General features: G+C 39.0%; 1 protein-coding gene across 4 annotated transcripts in view; it reads left to right on the top strand.

Moving 5' to 3' along the window:
- Nucleotides 1-18,102, top strand: part of Fam81b (family with sequence similarity 81, member B) — a 120,142-nt gene that overhangs the window by 17,190 nt on the left and 84,850 nt on the right. For 2 of the 4 annotated variants that reach the window (XM_039103386.2, XM_039103385.2), the window contains exons 3-4: nt 8,036-8,279; nt 13,286-13,404. In XM_039103386.2, the coding sequence (XP_038959314.1) occupies nt 8,036-8,279; nt 13,286-13,404 (363 nt within the window). The remainder of the gene's footprint in view (nt 1-8,035; nt 8,280-13,285; nt 13,405-18,102) is intronic. The other 2 variants (XM_039103388.2, XM_039103387.2) reach the window with 1 other exon arrangement.

Below are 18,102 nucleotides of genomic sequence, written 5' to 3'. Positions count from 1 at the left end.
GTTTTTTTTTTAATCACTATTGCTCTGTAATACTGCTTGAGTCCAGGGATAATGATTCCCCTGGTAGTCCTTTCATTGTTGAGTATAGTTTTAGCTATCCTGGGTATTTTGCTACTCCAGATGAGTTTGCGGATTGTTCTGTCTAACTCTCTGAAGAATTGGATTGGTATTTTGATGGGGATTGTATTGAATCTGTAGATCACTTTTGGTAAAAAGGCCATTTTTACTTTATTAATTCTGCCAATCCATGAGCATGGGAGGATTTGATCTTTTGAGATCTTCTTCAATTTCTTTCTTCAGAGTCTTGAACTTCTTATCATACAGATATTTCACTTGCTTGGTTAAAGTCACACTGAGGTATTTTATATACTTTGGGACTATTATGAAGGGTGTCATTTCCCTAATTTCCTCCTCAACTTGTTTCTCTTTTGTGTAGAGGAAGGCTACTATTTGATTTGAGTTAATTTTATACACAGCCATTTTGCTGAAGGTATTTATCAGGGTTAGTATTTCTCTTATTGAACTTTTGGGATCACTTATACTATAATATCATCTGCAAATAGTGATATTTTGACTTCTTCCATTCCAGTCTGTATCCCTTTGATCTCCTTTTGTTGTCTGATTGCTCTGGCTAGGACTTTGAGAACTACATTGAATAAGTAGGGACAGAGTGGGCAGCCCTGTCTAGTCCCTGATTTTAGTGGGATTGTTTCAAGTTTCTCTCCATTTAGTTTAATGTTAGCTACTGGTTTGCTGTATATGGCTTTTACTATGTTTAGGTATGGGCCTTGAATTCCTGTTCTTTCCAGGACTTTTATCATGAAGGGGTGTTGAATTTTGTCAAATGCTTTCTCAGCATCTAATGAAATGATCATGTGGTTTTTATCTTTCAGTTTGTTTATATAGTGGATTACGTTGATGGTTTTCCCTATACTAAACCATCCCTGCATGCCTGGGATGAAGCCTACTTGATCATGATGGATGATTGTTTTGATGTGTTCTTAGATTCAGGTTGCAAGAATTTTATTGAACATTTTTGCATTGATACTCATAAGGGAAATTGGTCTGAAGTTCTCTTTCATTGTTGGGTCTTTGTGTGGTTTAGGTATAAGAGTAATTGTGGCTTCATAGAAGGAATTCAGTAGCGCTCCGTCTGTTTCAATTTTGTGGAATAGTTTGGATAGTGTTGGTATGAGGTCTTCTATGAAGGTCTGATAGAATTCTGCACTGAACCCATCTGGACCTGGGCTCTTTTAGGTTGGGAGACTTTTTAATGACTGTTTATATTTCTTTAGGAGTTGTAGGTGTTTAGATGGTTTATCTATTCCTGATTTAACTTCGGTACCTGGTATCTGTCTAGGAAATTGTCCATGTCCTGCAGATTTTCAAGTTTTGTTAAATAAAGGCTTTTGTAGTAGGATCTGATGATTTTTTTAATTTCCTCTGAATCTGTAGTTATGTCTCCCTTTTCATTTCTGATTTTGTTAATTTGGACACACTCTCTGTGTTCTCTCGTTAGTCTGGCTAAGGGTTTATCTATCTTGTTGATTTTCTCAAAGAACCAGCTTTTGGGTCTGTTGATTCTTTGTATAGTCCTTTTTGTGTCTACTTGGTTGATTTCAGCTCTGAGTTTGATTATTTCCTGCCTTCTTCTCCTCCTGTGTGTGTTTGCTTCTTTTTGTTCTAAAGCTTTTAGGTGTGCAATCAAGCTGCTGATATATGCTCTCTCCTGTTTCTTTCTGCAGGCACTCAGAGGTATGAGTTTTCCTCTTAGCACAGCTTTCGTTGTGTCCCATAAGTTTGGGTATGTTGTACCTTCATTTTCATTAAATTCTAAGAAGTCTTTAATTTCTTTCTTCATTTCTTCCTTGACCAGGTTATCATTGAGTAGAGAATTGTTCAACTTCCATGTATATGTGGGCATTCTTCCCTTATTGTTATTGAAGACAAGCTTTAGCCCTTGGTGGTCTGATAGGATGCATGGGATTATTTCTATCTTTCTGTATCTGTTGAGGCCTGCTTTTTGACTGATTATATGGTCAATTTTGGAGAAAGTCCCTTGAGGTGGTGAGAAGAAGGTATATCCTTTTGTTTTAGGATAAAATGTTCTATAAATATCTGTTAAATCCATTTTGTTCATAACCTCTGTTAGTCTGTCTATGTCTCTGTTTAATTTCTGTTTCCATGATCTGTCCATTGATGAGAGTAGGTTGTTGAAATCTCCTACTATTATTGTGTGAGGTGCAATGTGTGCTTTGCGCTTTAATAAGGTTTCTTTTAAGTATGTTTGTGCCCTTGTATTTGGAGCATAGATATTTAGGATTGAGAGTTCATCTTGGTAGATTTTTCCTTTGATGAATATGAAGTGTCCTTCCTTATCCTTTTTGATGACTTTTGGTTGAAAATTGATTTTATTCGATATTAGAATGGCTACTCCAACTTGCTTCTTCAGACCATTTACTTGGAAATTTGTCTTCCAGGCTTTTACTCTGAGGTAGTGTCTGTCTTTGTTTCTGAGGTGTGTTTCCTGTAGGCAGCAAAATGCTGGGGCCTCATTAGGTATCCAGTTTGTTAATATGTGTCTTTTCGTTGGGGGAACTGAGTCCCTTGATTTTGAAAGATATTAAGGAATAATGATTGTTGCTTCCTCTTATCTTCATATGTGGAGGTGAGATTATGATTGTGTCCTGGTCTTCTCTTTGGTTTGTTGCAAAATGATTAGTTTCTTGCTTTTTCTAGGGTGTAGCATGCCTCCTTGTGTTGGGCTTTACCATTTTTTATCCTTTGAAGGGCTGGATTTGGATAAAGATATTGTATAAAATTGGTTTTGTCATAGAATATCTTGGTTTCTCCACCTATGTTAATTGAGAATTTTGCTGGATACAGTAACCTGGGCTGGCATTTATGTTCCCTTAGGATCTGTATGACATCTGTCCAGGATCTTCTGGCTTTCATTGTCTCTGTTGAGAAGTCTGGTGTAATTCTGATAGATCTGCCTTTATATGTTACTTGACCTTTTTCCCTTACTGCTTTTAATATTCTTTCTTTATTTTGTGCATTTGGTGTTTTGACTATTATGTGACAGGAGGAGTTTCTTTTCTGGTCCAATCTATTTGGAGTTCTGTAGGTTTCTTGTATGTTTATGGGCATCTCTTTCTTTAGGTTAGGGAAGTTTTTTTTTCCTATGATTCTTTTGAAGTTATTTACTGGTCCTTTGTGTTGGGAGTCTTCATTCTCTTCTATACCTATTATCCTTAGGTTTAATCTTCTCATTGTTCCTGGATTTTCTGTATATTTTGGGCCAGGAGCTTTTTCCATTTTACATTATCTTTGACAGTTGTGTCGATGATTTCTATTGAATCTTCTGCTCCTGAGATTCTCTCTTCTATCTCTTGTATTCTGTTGGTGATGCTTGTATCTACAGCTCCTTTTCTCTTCCTTTGGTTTTCTATATCCAGGGTTGTCTCCCTTTGTGCTTTCTTTATTGCTTCTATTTCCATTTTCTATTCCTTCACCTATTTGATTGTGTTTCCCTATAATTCTTTCTGGAATTTTTGTGTTTCCTCTCTAAGGGTTTCTACTCGTTTACTTGTGTTTTCTTGCATTTCTCTAAGGGAGTTCTTTATATCTTTATTAAAGTCCTCCATCATCATGATCAAATGTAATTTTAAATCTAGATCTTGCTTTTCTGGTGTGTTTGGATATTCAGTGTTTGCCTTGGGGGAAGAATTGGACTCCGATGATGCCATGTAGTCTTGGTTTCTGTTGCTTGGGTTCCTGTGCTTGCCTCTCACCATCAGGTTGTCTCTGGTGTTACATTGTTTTGCTCTTTATGACAGTGACTTGACCATCCTATAGGCCTGTGTGTCAGGAGTGCTGTAGACCTGTTTTCCTGTTTTCTTTCAGCAGTTATGGAAACAGAGTGTTCTGCTTTCAGGCTTGCAGTCATTCCTGTCCTCTGGCTTCAGCTGTCCCTGTGAGCAGGAACCAGAAAGGCCTGCCCATACCTCTCTTGGTTCCCTGTGCACAGGGGGTCCAGATGGAACTAGGTGTTTTCCTCTAGAATCAGAAATGTGGGCAGAGAGTAGTCTCCTGTGGTTTCCCAGGCCTGTCTGCCCCCTGAAGGTCTAGCTCTCCCTTCCATGGGATTTGGGTGCAGGGAGCTCTTTGACCGGGTCTGTTCAGATCTGGGCACAGTCTGGACCACAGGGCTCCTGCAGCTTGACTGCCATATCTTCCTGTGCCCAGAGGCCTTATACAGTTTCCTCTTGGGCCAGGAATGTGGACAAATGTGGGTAGAAGTGGCGTTCTCTCCTGCCCTGCAGTCTCAAGATTGCCCACATGTCTGGGCAATGAGTTCTTTCTCCCACGGGGTTTGGGAGCAGGGAGCTGTGGGCTGGGATCAGCGAGGTTTGGGCACCAGTGGTCTTCCTTCTTCTTAAGCATCATGTGGTCTGTGGATTGTATCTTAGTTTTTCCTAGCTCTTGGACTAATATCTGCTTATCAGTGAGTGCAAAACAAAACCATATGTTTTGTTTTTGTGACTGAGTTACCTCACTCAGGATGATATTTTCTAGTTCCTCTATTTGCCTAAGAATTTCATGAAGTCATTTGTAATAGCTGAGCAGTACTCCATGGTGCAAATGTACCACATTTTTTGTATCCATTCCTCCATTGAAGGATATCTGTGTTGTTTCCAGCTTCTGGCTATTGTAAATAAGCTACTATGAACATAGTGGAGCACGTTTTCTTGTTATATGTTGGAGCTTCTTTTGGGTATATGCCCAGGAGTGGTATAGCTGGGTACTCTGGTAATATTATGTCCAATTTTCTGAGGACCCACCAGACTAATTTCCATATGTTGATTGTTGATCTTAGAATATAAGCCATTGGTATTCTGTTCAGGATATTTCCCCCTGTGCCCATGTGAGCAAGGCTCTTCCCCATTTTCTCTTCTGTTAGATTCTGTGTATCTGGTTTTATGTGGAGGTCCTTGATCCACTTGGACTTGAGCTTTGAACAAGGAAATAAGAATGGATCAATATGCATTCTTTTACATGCTCACCTCCAGTTGAACCAGCACCATGTGTTGAAAAGGCTGTTGCTTTTCCACTGGTTTAGCTCCTTTGTAGGACTGGATTTGTATGATGATATTGTGGAAATTTGGTTTTGTCATGGAATCTCTTGGTTTCTCCATCTATGTTAATTGAGAGTTTTGCTGGATATAGTAGCTTGGGCTGGCATTTGTGTTCTCTTAGGGTCTGTATGATATTTGTCCAAGATATTCTGGCTTTCATAGTCTCTGGTGTGAAGTCTGGTGTAATTCTGATAGGTCTGCCTTTATATGTTACTTGACATTTTCCCCTCAGTGGTTTTAATATTTCTTTATTTTCTGCATTTGGTGTTTTGATTATTTTGTGATAAGAAGAATTTCTTTTCTGGTCCAATCTATTTGGGATTTCTGTAGGTTTTTTGTAAGTTTATGGCCATCTCTTTCTTTAGGTTAGGGAAGTTTTCTATAATTTTGTTGAAGATATTTACTGGCCCTTTGAGTTGTGAATCTTCACTCTCTTCTATGCCTGCTATCCTTAGGGTTGATCTTCGTTTTGTGTCCTGAATTACGTGAATGTTTTGGGTTAGGAGCTTTTTGCATTTTGCATTTTCTTTGACTGTTGTGGCAATGTTTTCTATGATATTTTCTGTACCTGAGATTTTCTCTTCTATCTCTTGTACTCTGTGGGTGACGCTTGCATCTATGACCCCTGATCTCTTTTTTTGGGTTTTCTACCTCTAGGGTTGTCTCCCTTTGTGGTTTCTTTATTATTTCTATTTCCATTTTTAGATCCAGGATGGTGTTATTCAATTCCTTCATCTGATTTGGTTTTCTGTAATTCTTAAGGGATTTTTGTGTTTCTTCTTTAAGGGCTTCTATTTATTTACCTATAGTCTCCTATATTTCTTTAAGGGAATTATTTATGTCCTTCTTAAAGTCCTCTATCATCATCAAGAGATGTGATTTTAAATCCAAATCTTGCTTATCTGGTGTGTTGTATTATCCAGGACTTGCTGTGGTGAGTGAACCAAAGAATCTTGGTTTCTGTTGCTTAGGTTCTTGTGCTAGCCTCTTATCATCTGGTTAGCTCTGGTATTAGTTGGTCTCAATATTTCTGACTGAAGCCTGTCCCTCCAGTGAACCTGTGAGCTTGTGAACTTAGGAGTGACAGTGCTCCTGGGAGACCTAGTTGGGATTTGGGTCTGGAGAACTGTGCCACACGTTTAACTCTGGGGCACAAATGGAGGCTGTAAGAATCCTGTCCCCATTTGCTCTGCAGTTCCTGAGCCCTGTGGTCTCATGGCAGGTCCCTCTTTGGCCAATTATTGGAGCAAAAGTGTTCATCTCTCCTGTGAACTTAGGAGTGATGGCACTCCTGGGAGACCAGCTCTCTCTGAATGGGCATACGTTATCTTTCTCAACTATCTTCCCTCATATATTTTGAGACAGGGTTCCTCACTGAACATGGAGCTCATTGATTTGGCCAAGCTGGCTGGGATCTACCCTCCTCTATTCCCCACCAGGCTAAAGTAACAGGTGTTCCCACTGTGCCTAGTCTTGTATGGGGTTCTAGAGAATATGAACTCAGGTCCTCATGCTTGCATAGCTGGTATTTTATCTCCCAGGTTCCCAGTTTGATATTTTTAAATATATATGTTATTTTTTATTTTCAGCTTAAAATAAAATTTGTATACAAGACATATGTCACTGAAGAAGGCCTCTGTCATCTTCCTCTCCCTTAAGGCTTAATTCCTTCCCAACTAGTACCGTTTTGATGTTAAAATTTGTCATCACTGTATGTGAAATAACTCCAGCTTAAGAACAAGGAGATGTCTAAGGGCAATGGGCTCTAATATTTTTTGCTAGATTCTTACATTTTGTTGGCTTTTCAAAAGCTTTGTTGTCACCCACTTAATTTCTTTTATGATCTATTCATGTATCAAGACTCAACAAGTTTTCGTAAGTTGGAGGCAGAGGCAGGGCGTCCTGTGCTGACATTCAGAAGTGAACTGGGGAGGCAAACCAGGGCAGGGATTCAGGCTTTGAGAGTTTAAAGAACGTTTCGCCCCGGCCCGAGTAAGTTGAAAAAAGCAAAACCCCGGAACCGCTAGGTGGGACCCTTCCACCCGGATGATGGAGAAGAGGGCTCCCCAAACACCGGGGTCAGGCGTTCATCCTGACGTTGCGTTTTCCCGGGGCGTTCAGGGGGCTCCCTAGACATTCTCCCGAGAGGACAACGCGCCCACAAAAAAAAAAAAAAAAAAAAAAAAAAAAAAAAGAACAAGGAGATGTAAATTACAATTCCAAAGCATAGTCTCATCTATTCCTTGGATGTGATATAAATCAAGGAATTGAATATTGCAAGGGACACAGGAAAGAAAATGAAAAAGTAGCGTAGTGGTAGAAACTGAGTATTTCATGAAAACAGCTCCCATAGTTTATATATATTTAGTCCCCAGTTGATGAACTGTTTAAAAAAGATTAGGGCAGTGGTTCTAGACCTGTGGCAACCCCATTTGGGTTGCATATCAGATATCTGCACATCAAATATTTACATTATGATTCACAACAGCATCAAAATTATAGTTAGGAAATAGAAATGAAATAATTTTATGTTTGGGAGTTAGCTCAACATGAGGACCTGTATTAAAAGGCTGCAGGATTAGGAAGGTTGAGAACCATTAGATTAGGAGGTGTGATTTTTGAGGTTTCAAAGGCTATACCAGGCCCAGTGTCTCATTCTGCCTGCTGCTTGTGAATCAGGATGTAAACCTCTCAGCCTCTTCATGCCTGCATGCTGCCACACTCCCAAACATGACGTAATGAAGTAAAACTCTGAAGCTGTGAACAAGACACCAACTAAATGCTTTCATTTGTCAGGGTTGTCTTGGCTATGGTGTCTCTTCATAGCAATTAAACAGTCACTGAGACAGACCTGTGTTCATGCTTGTAACACGATGGTGTGTCCTTTTTCTGAACAGAGGTTGCCCCTTTCTTCCTGCCATGCCAAGCAACCAGACAAGTCAACTACAAGACAGGCTGAATAACCAGGAGCGCACCATAGCCTTCCTCCTTGAGCAGGCCTTCCGCATCAAGGAGGACATCTCTGCTTGCCTCCAGGGAAGCCAGGGCTTTCGAAAAGAAGAATCTCTTGCCAGGAAGTTACTAGAAAGTCACATACAGACCATCACTAGCATCGTCAAGAAACTCAACCAAAACATTGAGGTACATCTGTTTCCATGTTTTGCCATCACAACCCAACAAAGAATACTGACTGTCAAATCATTTTTCAATCAGAAATATGCTGCAGTTGTTGCTAAACTTTGCACAGCTCGTTATGGTAAAAAGTAAAGAAAACAAAACTTTCCTTAGAAAATACTGTTCATCTCTTTTGAGACAGTAAAGAGAATGGTATAGTATGCCAAATATTGTCCTCATAGGCTTTCTTAGTCTTCGTCTTTAAGGCTGACATAAGTTGAAGTAGAGCTTTGTGTATGTATGTATTTGTTTGTATCAACAAACAATCCAACAATGGCCTGGCGTTCAGTCTTCTCTCTGGCCATGCCAGCCTCCCTCCTTGCTGTTCACTTTAGTCAGACCGTCTTCCTGTAGACAGCTCTATGAATGTTCTGTATTTTCTTGAAGTTCCTGCTCAAATGCCACTTTGTACAATAGCACTTCCCCCACAGCAGACTCATCCCCTGCCCACGTCAACACTTTTAGCCTCCCTTAAACTTTATTTTTATCCATAGTTATCACAACTAAGTGTGATACTATATGTTTGTCTGTTTTCCTTCCATAGTAAAATCTCCATGAGGCTTAGATTCAGTTTAGTTCAATGTTAAGCCACACATCAGGCCAAAAAAAAATGCTTTTTTTATTTGTTCTATTTTGTTTGAGACAGGGTTTCTCTGTGAAGTTTTGTCTAAAAATGATTTCTAATACATTAAAAGAATAAAAGCCTTTTGTTCAGAATTCTGAGGGTGTTTACACATCGTGAGTCTACACAGATAACTTTTGGGCAAGGGATCTGGAGGAGAGGATACCTCAGGCAAAAGTTCAGAACTTGTACAACCATGAAAACTGACAACAATTCCCTTCTCTGTATTTCCCCTCATCAAGTACCAGTGAAATTTTGGGACAGATTTTTTTAAGTAGAAGACAACAAGACAGCACCCATGGGGTTAACTCAGTACAAGTGGCTCATGAGCTCCTATAAATTTGATCTTTACATGTAGGTCTAGTAGACTCTACAATGCAACCAAAAGGATGGAGAAAATGTAAAACTTTCCATGAAGTCATAAAACTGAATGTGTGAACACTGTTTCCATTTCCGGGCACATTGACACATGCCTGTAACCTCAGCAGCTGGACACAAGACACAGGAGAATCACATGCTCCAGGACATCCTGGGCTACATTGCAAAATCAAAAGCTGAAAGTATAGTTCAGTGGCTGAACACTTTCCTAGCATGTGTAAGCCCTGACACCAATCCACAGCACCACAAAAATGCATTCAAAGTTTTAAGGTAATCTAATTAAACATTGCAAAGCACAAAACTAGGTTTAGCATTGGTAAAGAACTCAGTTAAAGAACATTATATAGGGAAATGGATGCTATTCAAATATTTTAATGGAAACTAGACTCATCAACCCAGCTAATTCATTTGCATTTTGTGTCTAAAGAGATAATGAAATATGAAATAGTGCTTAACTCAAGTCCTTGAAAGAATTGGTGGAGGGGTATCTTACTACAATTTTAACAGCAGAGTGAGTGGTTTGTCCCTTTTAAAAGTCAAATGTTTTTTTGAGGCATGCTGGCCTTGAGCCTGTGACTCTCTTTGCCTTTGCATTCCAAATATTGGGGTTACAGGCATGCACCACCAAACCTAGACAAACAAAAGGCTTTTAACAAGGAATTCACTGAAAGTTTCAAAATTAATTTATTTTCCCTCAGTAAAGGGAAATTTTATGCTTTATTGCAGAGAAAAACAATGTTTCGTCATTATAATTCATTTGAATTCAGGGAGAGAATTTGAAACCTGGGAAAATATTCTCACAATCCTACCACCAAATGACTGTCTCTACAAACACTCAGAGCAACCTCCCTCTAGTCCTTGCAAGTATTCCACTTAGAAGAAAGACTATCAAATCAAGCACAATTGTTAGTGTAAAAAAACCTTGCATCACAAAAATCTCTATACATAAGGGTATAGATCAGGATTTGCTTAACTATTTTCTTAATATTGAAATATCCTTGTGTGTAGAGTTACTTCCACAGTATATATTCTTGGAAATGACATTAGTCAAGCTCAGATACTATAAAAGTTCCTGATATGTGTTGCTAAATTGGCTTCACAATCTCTGCACTAATTTACACTCTGTTAGTGTTATATGCTTGATGTTGATGCCAACATCAAGATTTATGATTTCAAACCTTGCTCGTTGCACAGAAATGAAATGCTGCTTTTTCCTTAAAGATGTTGAGTCCACTTGTTAATGTGCCTATGATAATTTATATTTCTTCTGCCATTTGCTAATATCTCTTTGGGGATCTTATCACTTTTAATTATGTTCAGTATGATAAGCTGTCTCATATAGTAAGGATGGTAGCCAGGGGCACATTAGTAAACATTTAACAATAAGCTCCCCACATGGTCATTCAGTTTGGCTTCACTTTTGTTATTAGTATTTCCACTATGATTTTAACTAACCATCATGGTGTCATAGCACATGAAGATGGAAAGACCTGTGCAGTCCAGCCTCACAGAGGCACATGATGGCTTCCTGACATCAGTGAAACCCTTGGCAATGGCATTTGTCATATCTCCTTGTGCTTTTATAGCTTAATTGTTTTTAAAGTGCATTTACATGATTTTATATAAAGTTAGATGTTTAAATATTCTGCAGGGCAACGAAAAAGTAACCAAAAATGCTGATACCTTTTGTCATGGTCTTTCCCTAATGTGCACCACACACACATACGCACACACACACATATACACACATGAACACCCATGTCTTAGTGTAGCTATTGCTTTCCCAGGGTTACAGAAGTCTTCAATATGTTGCTATGTTATAATACAGGACAATGCTACATGGAGCTGAGATTGCAATGTCATCACTACACTGATTTACTTGGTTTTATCCTAGAAAATACTCCATATTGTGCAGAGCTGATTCCTTTCCCTTTGATATTGGTCAGTTGGTTAGTTGGGTTTCTTTGTTTGTTTGTTTGATTGTTTGTTTGGATTTTTGGTTTTTTTTTTTTGAGACAGTCTCACTATGTCACTCTGACTGTCCTAGAACTTACTATGTAGAACAAGCTGGCCTCAAACTCACAGAAATCCCCCTGCCTCTGTCTCAAGAGTACTGGGATTCATAATGGATTAAAGGTATACACACCACATTTGGCTCATCTCTGGTCTTTACTGAAGGAAAAGCAATGTAAAAGACATCACTAGAAGATGCTTTAATGCTTACCCTTGAAAACATACACACTATTTTATTAAATTTTCAGTTTCATACATGTAATCCATTTTGATTCACTCATATCTCCATACACATCTTTCCACATCCACTCCCCTTCTTCATCCCATGACAACGTTTCGACCTCCTTTTAAAAAAGTTTGAACCCTATTTGAGTCCAGTTTGTGCTACCCATATACTCAAGGACATGAGGTGGCCATGGCCTTACAGAAAACTGACCATCCTCTCCCAGAGTCCTCCTCTAGTCTGTGTCTGATATTCAGGTTTTCTGTGCTCCTCAATTTTCCCAGTCCACCAGATTAAGAAATGGGAAAAATGTATATAGATGGTCTTTTTCATTCCTAGCACTCACTTTTTAAAAATTCCTTTTGATTTGTAAAGTTCATCAAATTTAAGCACAGTTCAGGCATTGTTCAGATGTAACCAAACTCGAACTTGTTTTTCCAAAGTACTGTACTTTTTTTTTCTCAACTAAATGTTTTGTTAATCAGTGTACACTAAAGGTGTTTGTCAACTAAAACATGAGTTTTAATAGGTAGGCATACTTTTTTTCATTTTTTTAAGTTAATTGTTACAATTTGGTGTGAAACGGTTGTAAAAGCACTATTCCCAGCACACCAACTTGGTCCTATAGGGAAATGCCAGGATACAGTTGAACTGTGACTAATTAGGGATATAATCTGAAAGAATGTATGACATAAGTCTTTCATAATCACCATAAAGTGAGAGTACACCCTCTTCAAAATGATGTCTAGCTTGGGTTTTGTCTCCTCCATTATTTGGTAACTCCTTTTGTACTTCTTCCTTATACATATATATTTTAAGAAGTTTCCATGCTACTGGGTGTCCATAGGACCCTCAAATGGCCCCTAGCATTATTTGTACTTCCCCTATATTCCCTTCCTAACCCTACTTGCCTCCTTTATACTTAACAGTCCTGTGTCAGTGAGAGATTTTTCCTAGACTCTCTAGACCCCTTCTCTACCCCTAAACTGGGTTATATGAATTATCACATGACTATTGAGCATTTACAAACTCTCCACATGTAAGAGAACACACATATATTTGTCTTTTGGGGTCTGAGTTGACTCCCTCTATTTACCTGAGAATTTTATGATTTTGTTTATTTAACACCTGAACAATATTCCATTTTGTAAAGGTACCACATATTCATTACCCATTCATCTGTTGGTGAACATCTAGGTGGTTTCCTCTTTTGGACTATCATGAATAGAGGAGCAATGACCATGGATAAGCAGGTGTCTCTGTGCTAGGATACAGAGTTCTTTGGGTACATGCCCAAGACTGATACAGCTGAATCTTAAGGAACTGTTCCCAACCTGCTGAAGAACTGCCATACAGACTGACATAGTAGATGCCAATATTTTTAAATCAAGAGATAAAAGCCTGGTGTTCTGGCTAATGTTCAAAAATTATTGAGAGCTCACTTCCCCTGGCATTGAACTGAATTGCATCAGCTTCCCCCACTTACATCAAAATTCAAAAATTCAATTCTCTCTCTCTCTCTCCCCCTCCCTCCCTCACTCCCTCCCTCCTTCCCTCCCCCCCTGTGTGTGTGTGTCTTTGTGTCTTTCTCTCTGTCTCTCTGTCTCTGTCTCTCTCTTTTCTTTCTCTATCCCTCTTTCTCATTCCATCTGTTTAACTAGTTTTATATGGATTTCAGTGATGTTCTCTTATCATGATTATTTGGAAACTAATGATGATCTTACCTCAAAATTACAGCTCCTAGAAGACCAAATAAGAATCCGAGACCAGGTGGCCACAGGAACTAATTTTGCAGTGCAGGATCTAAACATCAAACACATACAAGGAGTTGGAGACCTTCGGGGAAGAGTAGCCAGGTGAGAAGCATGTTTAACTCAGGTTTCCTGGATAGCTGTTGTCTACTGAATATCTCTTAGAAGAATTTTACATTTTAAAAAGTGAGTTATCATTACATCAAGCTAAGTGGGTGACCTGTAGTTGAGAAAGTGTCTCAAAAAGTTGAAAGTCTGATGCTCATTGTCAGTTCCATGAACCCTTATGTAGAATACCCACTTGTCTTTTTTTTTTCTACTAGAAGTTACCACAGTCTTGTCTTTACAGCCTTCTCCTGCCCAGACGCCAACAGTTATACTCAGAACACCCACATCAAGACACAAAATCACCGTGCATGGTAGTTCTGGGAAATAAAGTACTTACAATATGCAGTGATTGCATACAAGTAAACCAAACAGAAAACATTTTGAATAATATCTTGCCTGATATTTAAATCATTAATAGTTCATGAATCAGACAAACAATCTATAGATAATGACAATTGTGGAAACATTGATGGACACATCAGAAATTGGGGAATGGCAATGGCTGGACTACCTTTACAGGCATACAGAAATTACTCGAGATTGGCTTACTATGGTTTAATTCCATCTCTACATCTTCTGCTCGACTCTGTTTTCTTGTTCCTTGAATTTTCCACCTTCATCTTCTATGTCCCAAATGTGCAAATCACCAGATGAGAATTGAATGGCTGACATCTAAGTCAAACGTCTTAGTTCATCTATGCAGCTATCACAAAGCACCTGACACTAGGTATTTATAAGAACCAGACACTCAAGGGTGTCTCAGTTTCAGAGGCTGGGAAGTCAATACTCCAGGATAATAATGCATTCCATTGTCTTGGGAGGGCTGCATCTTCCAGGGGGATAAACAATGTCATTGTGTGTCAGACACCTGAAGACTTCCATAAGGCTGTGAATTCTATTCATCTGGGAGGAGCTTCCTCCATTCAGATGACTCACCTCCTAATTTTATCACACTGACAGCACTTGGACACAAAGTTAAGCCAGAGAACTCTCTGATATGTATTTCATCACTTAAATAAAATTCAGTTAGCTAAGCCTGGTTTCATATGCTTTTCTTTCATCCCAGTACTCAGGAGTGAGAAGCAGGTGGAACTCTGTGAGTTTGAGACCAGCCAGGTCTACATAGTGAGTTTTATGACAGCCAGGCTACTTCAAAAGACCCAATTGCAAAACAAAAACAAAAACAAAAACAACTCATTTGACTCAGTCATCATTTACCATATGCCAGGATAAGATTCACAACACATCCCTTCTCAGTAGTTCTTCACTGTCCATCAGGCAAAACCAGCTCTATCATCAGCTTACCAGCAATGAGGGTAATACTGTCCTGAAAGCCTAGTGTCCTGAGTTAAATATGTTTCTTCTCACCTGGCTTAGAAATCAGACTGAGCAGAAGAGGCTGCTCAAGGAGGCAAGATTCAAGACAGACTCTGAAGTATTGGTAGTAATGAGCCAAGAGAGCTGGAAAAGACACTTCACACAGGAAAGGTGTGGAGAAGAGAGTAAAGGAAAGGTCTGCTGGGCATATTCCAAGCCTGCCCATGGAAACATTGTTCCAATATGTATTCAAGGAAAGATGGGAGATAATGCTGAAGAAACAATAAAATTTGAAAAGGAGGAATCTTGTGGGCCAAAGTAAAGTGTTTGAACTTCATGTGGAAGGCTATAAATAGCTATAAGAGGATTCTAGGTAAGGTAATGGTATATTAAGTGGCATTCTAATAATATCTCAATTGATGGTACAAATAGAAAGAGGATTTAGAAATCAGAAGCATTCTTTTGCAACAGCGCAGGCTAGAGGTGTGTGGGGCCTGATCTAAGTCATTAGCCTTGGCTGTTCAGTGCAGAGGACAGACATAGAAAAAGAGAATCTATGGAATTACTCAATAAATTAACATTAATTATGACTGAGAAATGCATGTCAAAGTTTTAGCAAACTTTGCTAAACTTTAGTTTGATCTGGGGTCTGATTGAATACCTGCTATCACCCCATTACTTGGCAGAGGAACAAAACATGAAATGAGAAATGGGTAGAACAAATAAGCAGAAGGTTCCTTGGTCCCAAAAGTGTGCCATCTGAAAAGCCTGTGGGGTCTTAGGCAGATGAGCATGGTGCTCAGAGGGAAGCTGGAGGGGTAGAGGTAGAGGAGAAACCTTAGATTTTTGTAGTCCTCCAACACAAATAACTTTGTGTACTAGGAAAGACTGTACAGTTCTAAACTGTTGCTTTGTTCCTTAAAAATTCAATACTGATTAGGAAATAATACTCATGGTTAGAAAGTCATCAAAGAAAAATTTACTAATAATCCAGAGACTTAGTAAATAAAAACAATATTTAGATATCATTCTATATTTATTAGACAATATCTGATACATGCAAAAATAATTTTTAGGTTTGGGTGAGTTATAAAAAACATAATAAGATAACATGAATGAACCTATGACCTTACTTAATATTATTTGAAAAACATAAGCAACGAACGATTCCTTTTGAATGAAATATGATTTGGTTTAGTTTGGTGGTGTACTGATAACATTTAAATGTTTATTGTTCCTTTCTTATAAATTCTATTTCGTTTATAAGGCAAAGATCAAATGGATTCAAAGTAACTAAGGGCCTGAGAGATGGTTCAGTGGGTATAAGTGTTCTCAGAGTAAGCCTGGAGACCTAAGTTCAATTCCCAAACCCAGAGTGGAAGGGGAGGACTGATTACTTAATCTCCACAGATGAGCATTGGCACATGTCACACACACACACACACACACACACACACACACACACACACACACACACTGACACACACACACTGACACACATTGAACACACTGACAGATACACACACTGAGAACATACACATCTACTGACACACATACTCACACACTGACACACATACACACTGAAACACACACAGTTTTTTAAAAAGTAACACAGAGACCAATAGAGTAACACCAAGAAGATGTGACATTCTTTTTCTTTTTGCTCTAATTTAATTTATTTTTAAATATTTTTTGGTATAGAAGTCAAATCTCAGGGACTGTTCCCAGGCTAACCACACTGTCTATGTACTACTGAACTCCATCCCTCTCTATCCCCCTCTGGCTCTATTTCTTAATGTCTTTCTGTCTCTCTGTCTCTCTGTCTCTCTGTCTCTCTGTCTCTCTGTCTCTCTGTCTCTCTCTCTGTCTCCCTCTGTCTCTCTCTGTGTTCAAACAGAGTACTGCTGAAGAGAATACTGCTGACTGAGGAGAGCTGAAATTACTAATTTCTCACTTACTCCTCTAAGGACCTGGATGTACTGGTCCTTGTCAGTACATACAACTGTCCCCAATATTTCCTTATTCTTTTTATGGGATTTTTTTATTTATATTTCAAATGTTATCCCCTTTCCCACACACAACAACCCACTCCTTCTGGCCTCCCAGCCCTGAGATTCCCCTACATTGGGGGATCCAGCCTTGGCAGGACCAAGGACTTCTCCTCCCTTTAGTGCCCAACAATGCCATTCTCTGCTACATATGCAGCTGGAGCCATGGGTCTGTCCATGTGTACTTTTTGGATGGTGGTTTAGTTCTTGGGAGCTCTGGTTGGTTGGTATTGTTGCTCTTATGGTATTGCAAACCCCTTTAGCTCCTTCAATCCTTTCTCTAACTCCTCCAATGGGGACCCCATTCTCAGTTCACTGGTTGGCTATGAGCATTCACCTTTGTATTTCTCATGCTCTGTCAGAACCTCTCAGGAGGCAGCTATATCAGGCTCCTATCGGCATGCACTTCTTGGCATCACAATATTGTCTGAGTTTGGTGGCTGTATGTATTTGGGCTGTATACCCCAGGTGTGGCAGTCGCTAAATGACCGTTCCTTCTGTCTCTGCTCCAAAGTTTGTCTCCCTATCTCCTCCTATGTATATTTTGTTCCCCCTTTTAAGAAGGACTGGAGTTTCCCCACATTGGTCATCCTTCTTCTTGAGCTTCAAGTGGTCTGTGGATTGTATCTTGGGTAATTCGAACTATTGGGCTAATATCCACTTATCAGTGAGTACATACCATGTGTGGTTTTTTGTTTTGTTTTTTTTTTTGTTGTTGTTGTTGTTGTTGCTTTTGTTTTTTTGTTTTTGTTTTTGTTTTTTGTGGTTGGGTTACCTCACTCAGGATGATATTTTTTAGTTACATCCATTTGCCTAAGAATTTCATGAAGTCATTGTTTTTAATAGCTGTGTAGTAATCCATTGTATAAATGTACCATATTTTCTGTATCCATTTCTCTATCAAGGGACATCTAGGTTCTTTCCAGCTTCTGGCTTTTATAAATAAGACTACTATGAATATAGTGGAGCATGTGCCTTTGTTATATGTTGGAGCATCTTTTACGTATATGAACTGGAATAGTATAGCTGCGTCCTCAGGTGGTACTATGTCCAATTTTCTGAGAAACCTCCAAACTGATTTCCACAGTGTTTGTACCAGCTTGCAATCCTACTGAAAATGTAAAACTTTTCCTCTTTCTCCAAATCCTTGCTAGCATCTGTTGTTATCTGAATATTTTGATCTTAGAGCCATTCTGACTGGTATGAGGTGGAACCTCAGGGTTGTTTGGATTTATGTTTTCCTGGTGACTAAGGATGCTGAACATGTTTTTAGGTACTTTTCAGCCATTTGATATTCCTCAGCTGAGAATTCTTTGTTTAGCTCTGTACC

Source organism: Rattus norvegicus, chromosome 2 (genome assembly GCF_036323735.1).
Source record: "Rattus norvegicus strain BN/NHsdMcwi chromosome 2, GRCr8, whole genome shotgun sequence".
Lineage (NCBI taxonomy): Eukaryota > Metazoa > Chordata > Mammalia > Rodentia > Muridae > Rattus > Rattus norvegicus.
This window is presented reverse-complemented; position numbering and strand designations above follow the sequence as displayed.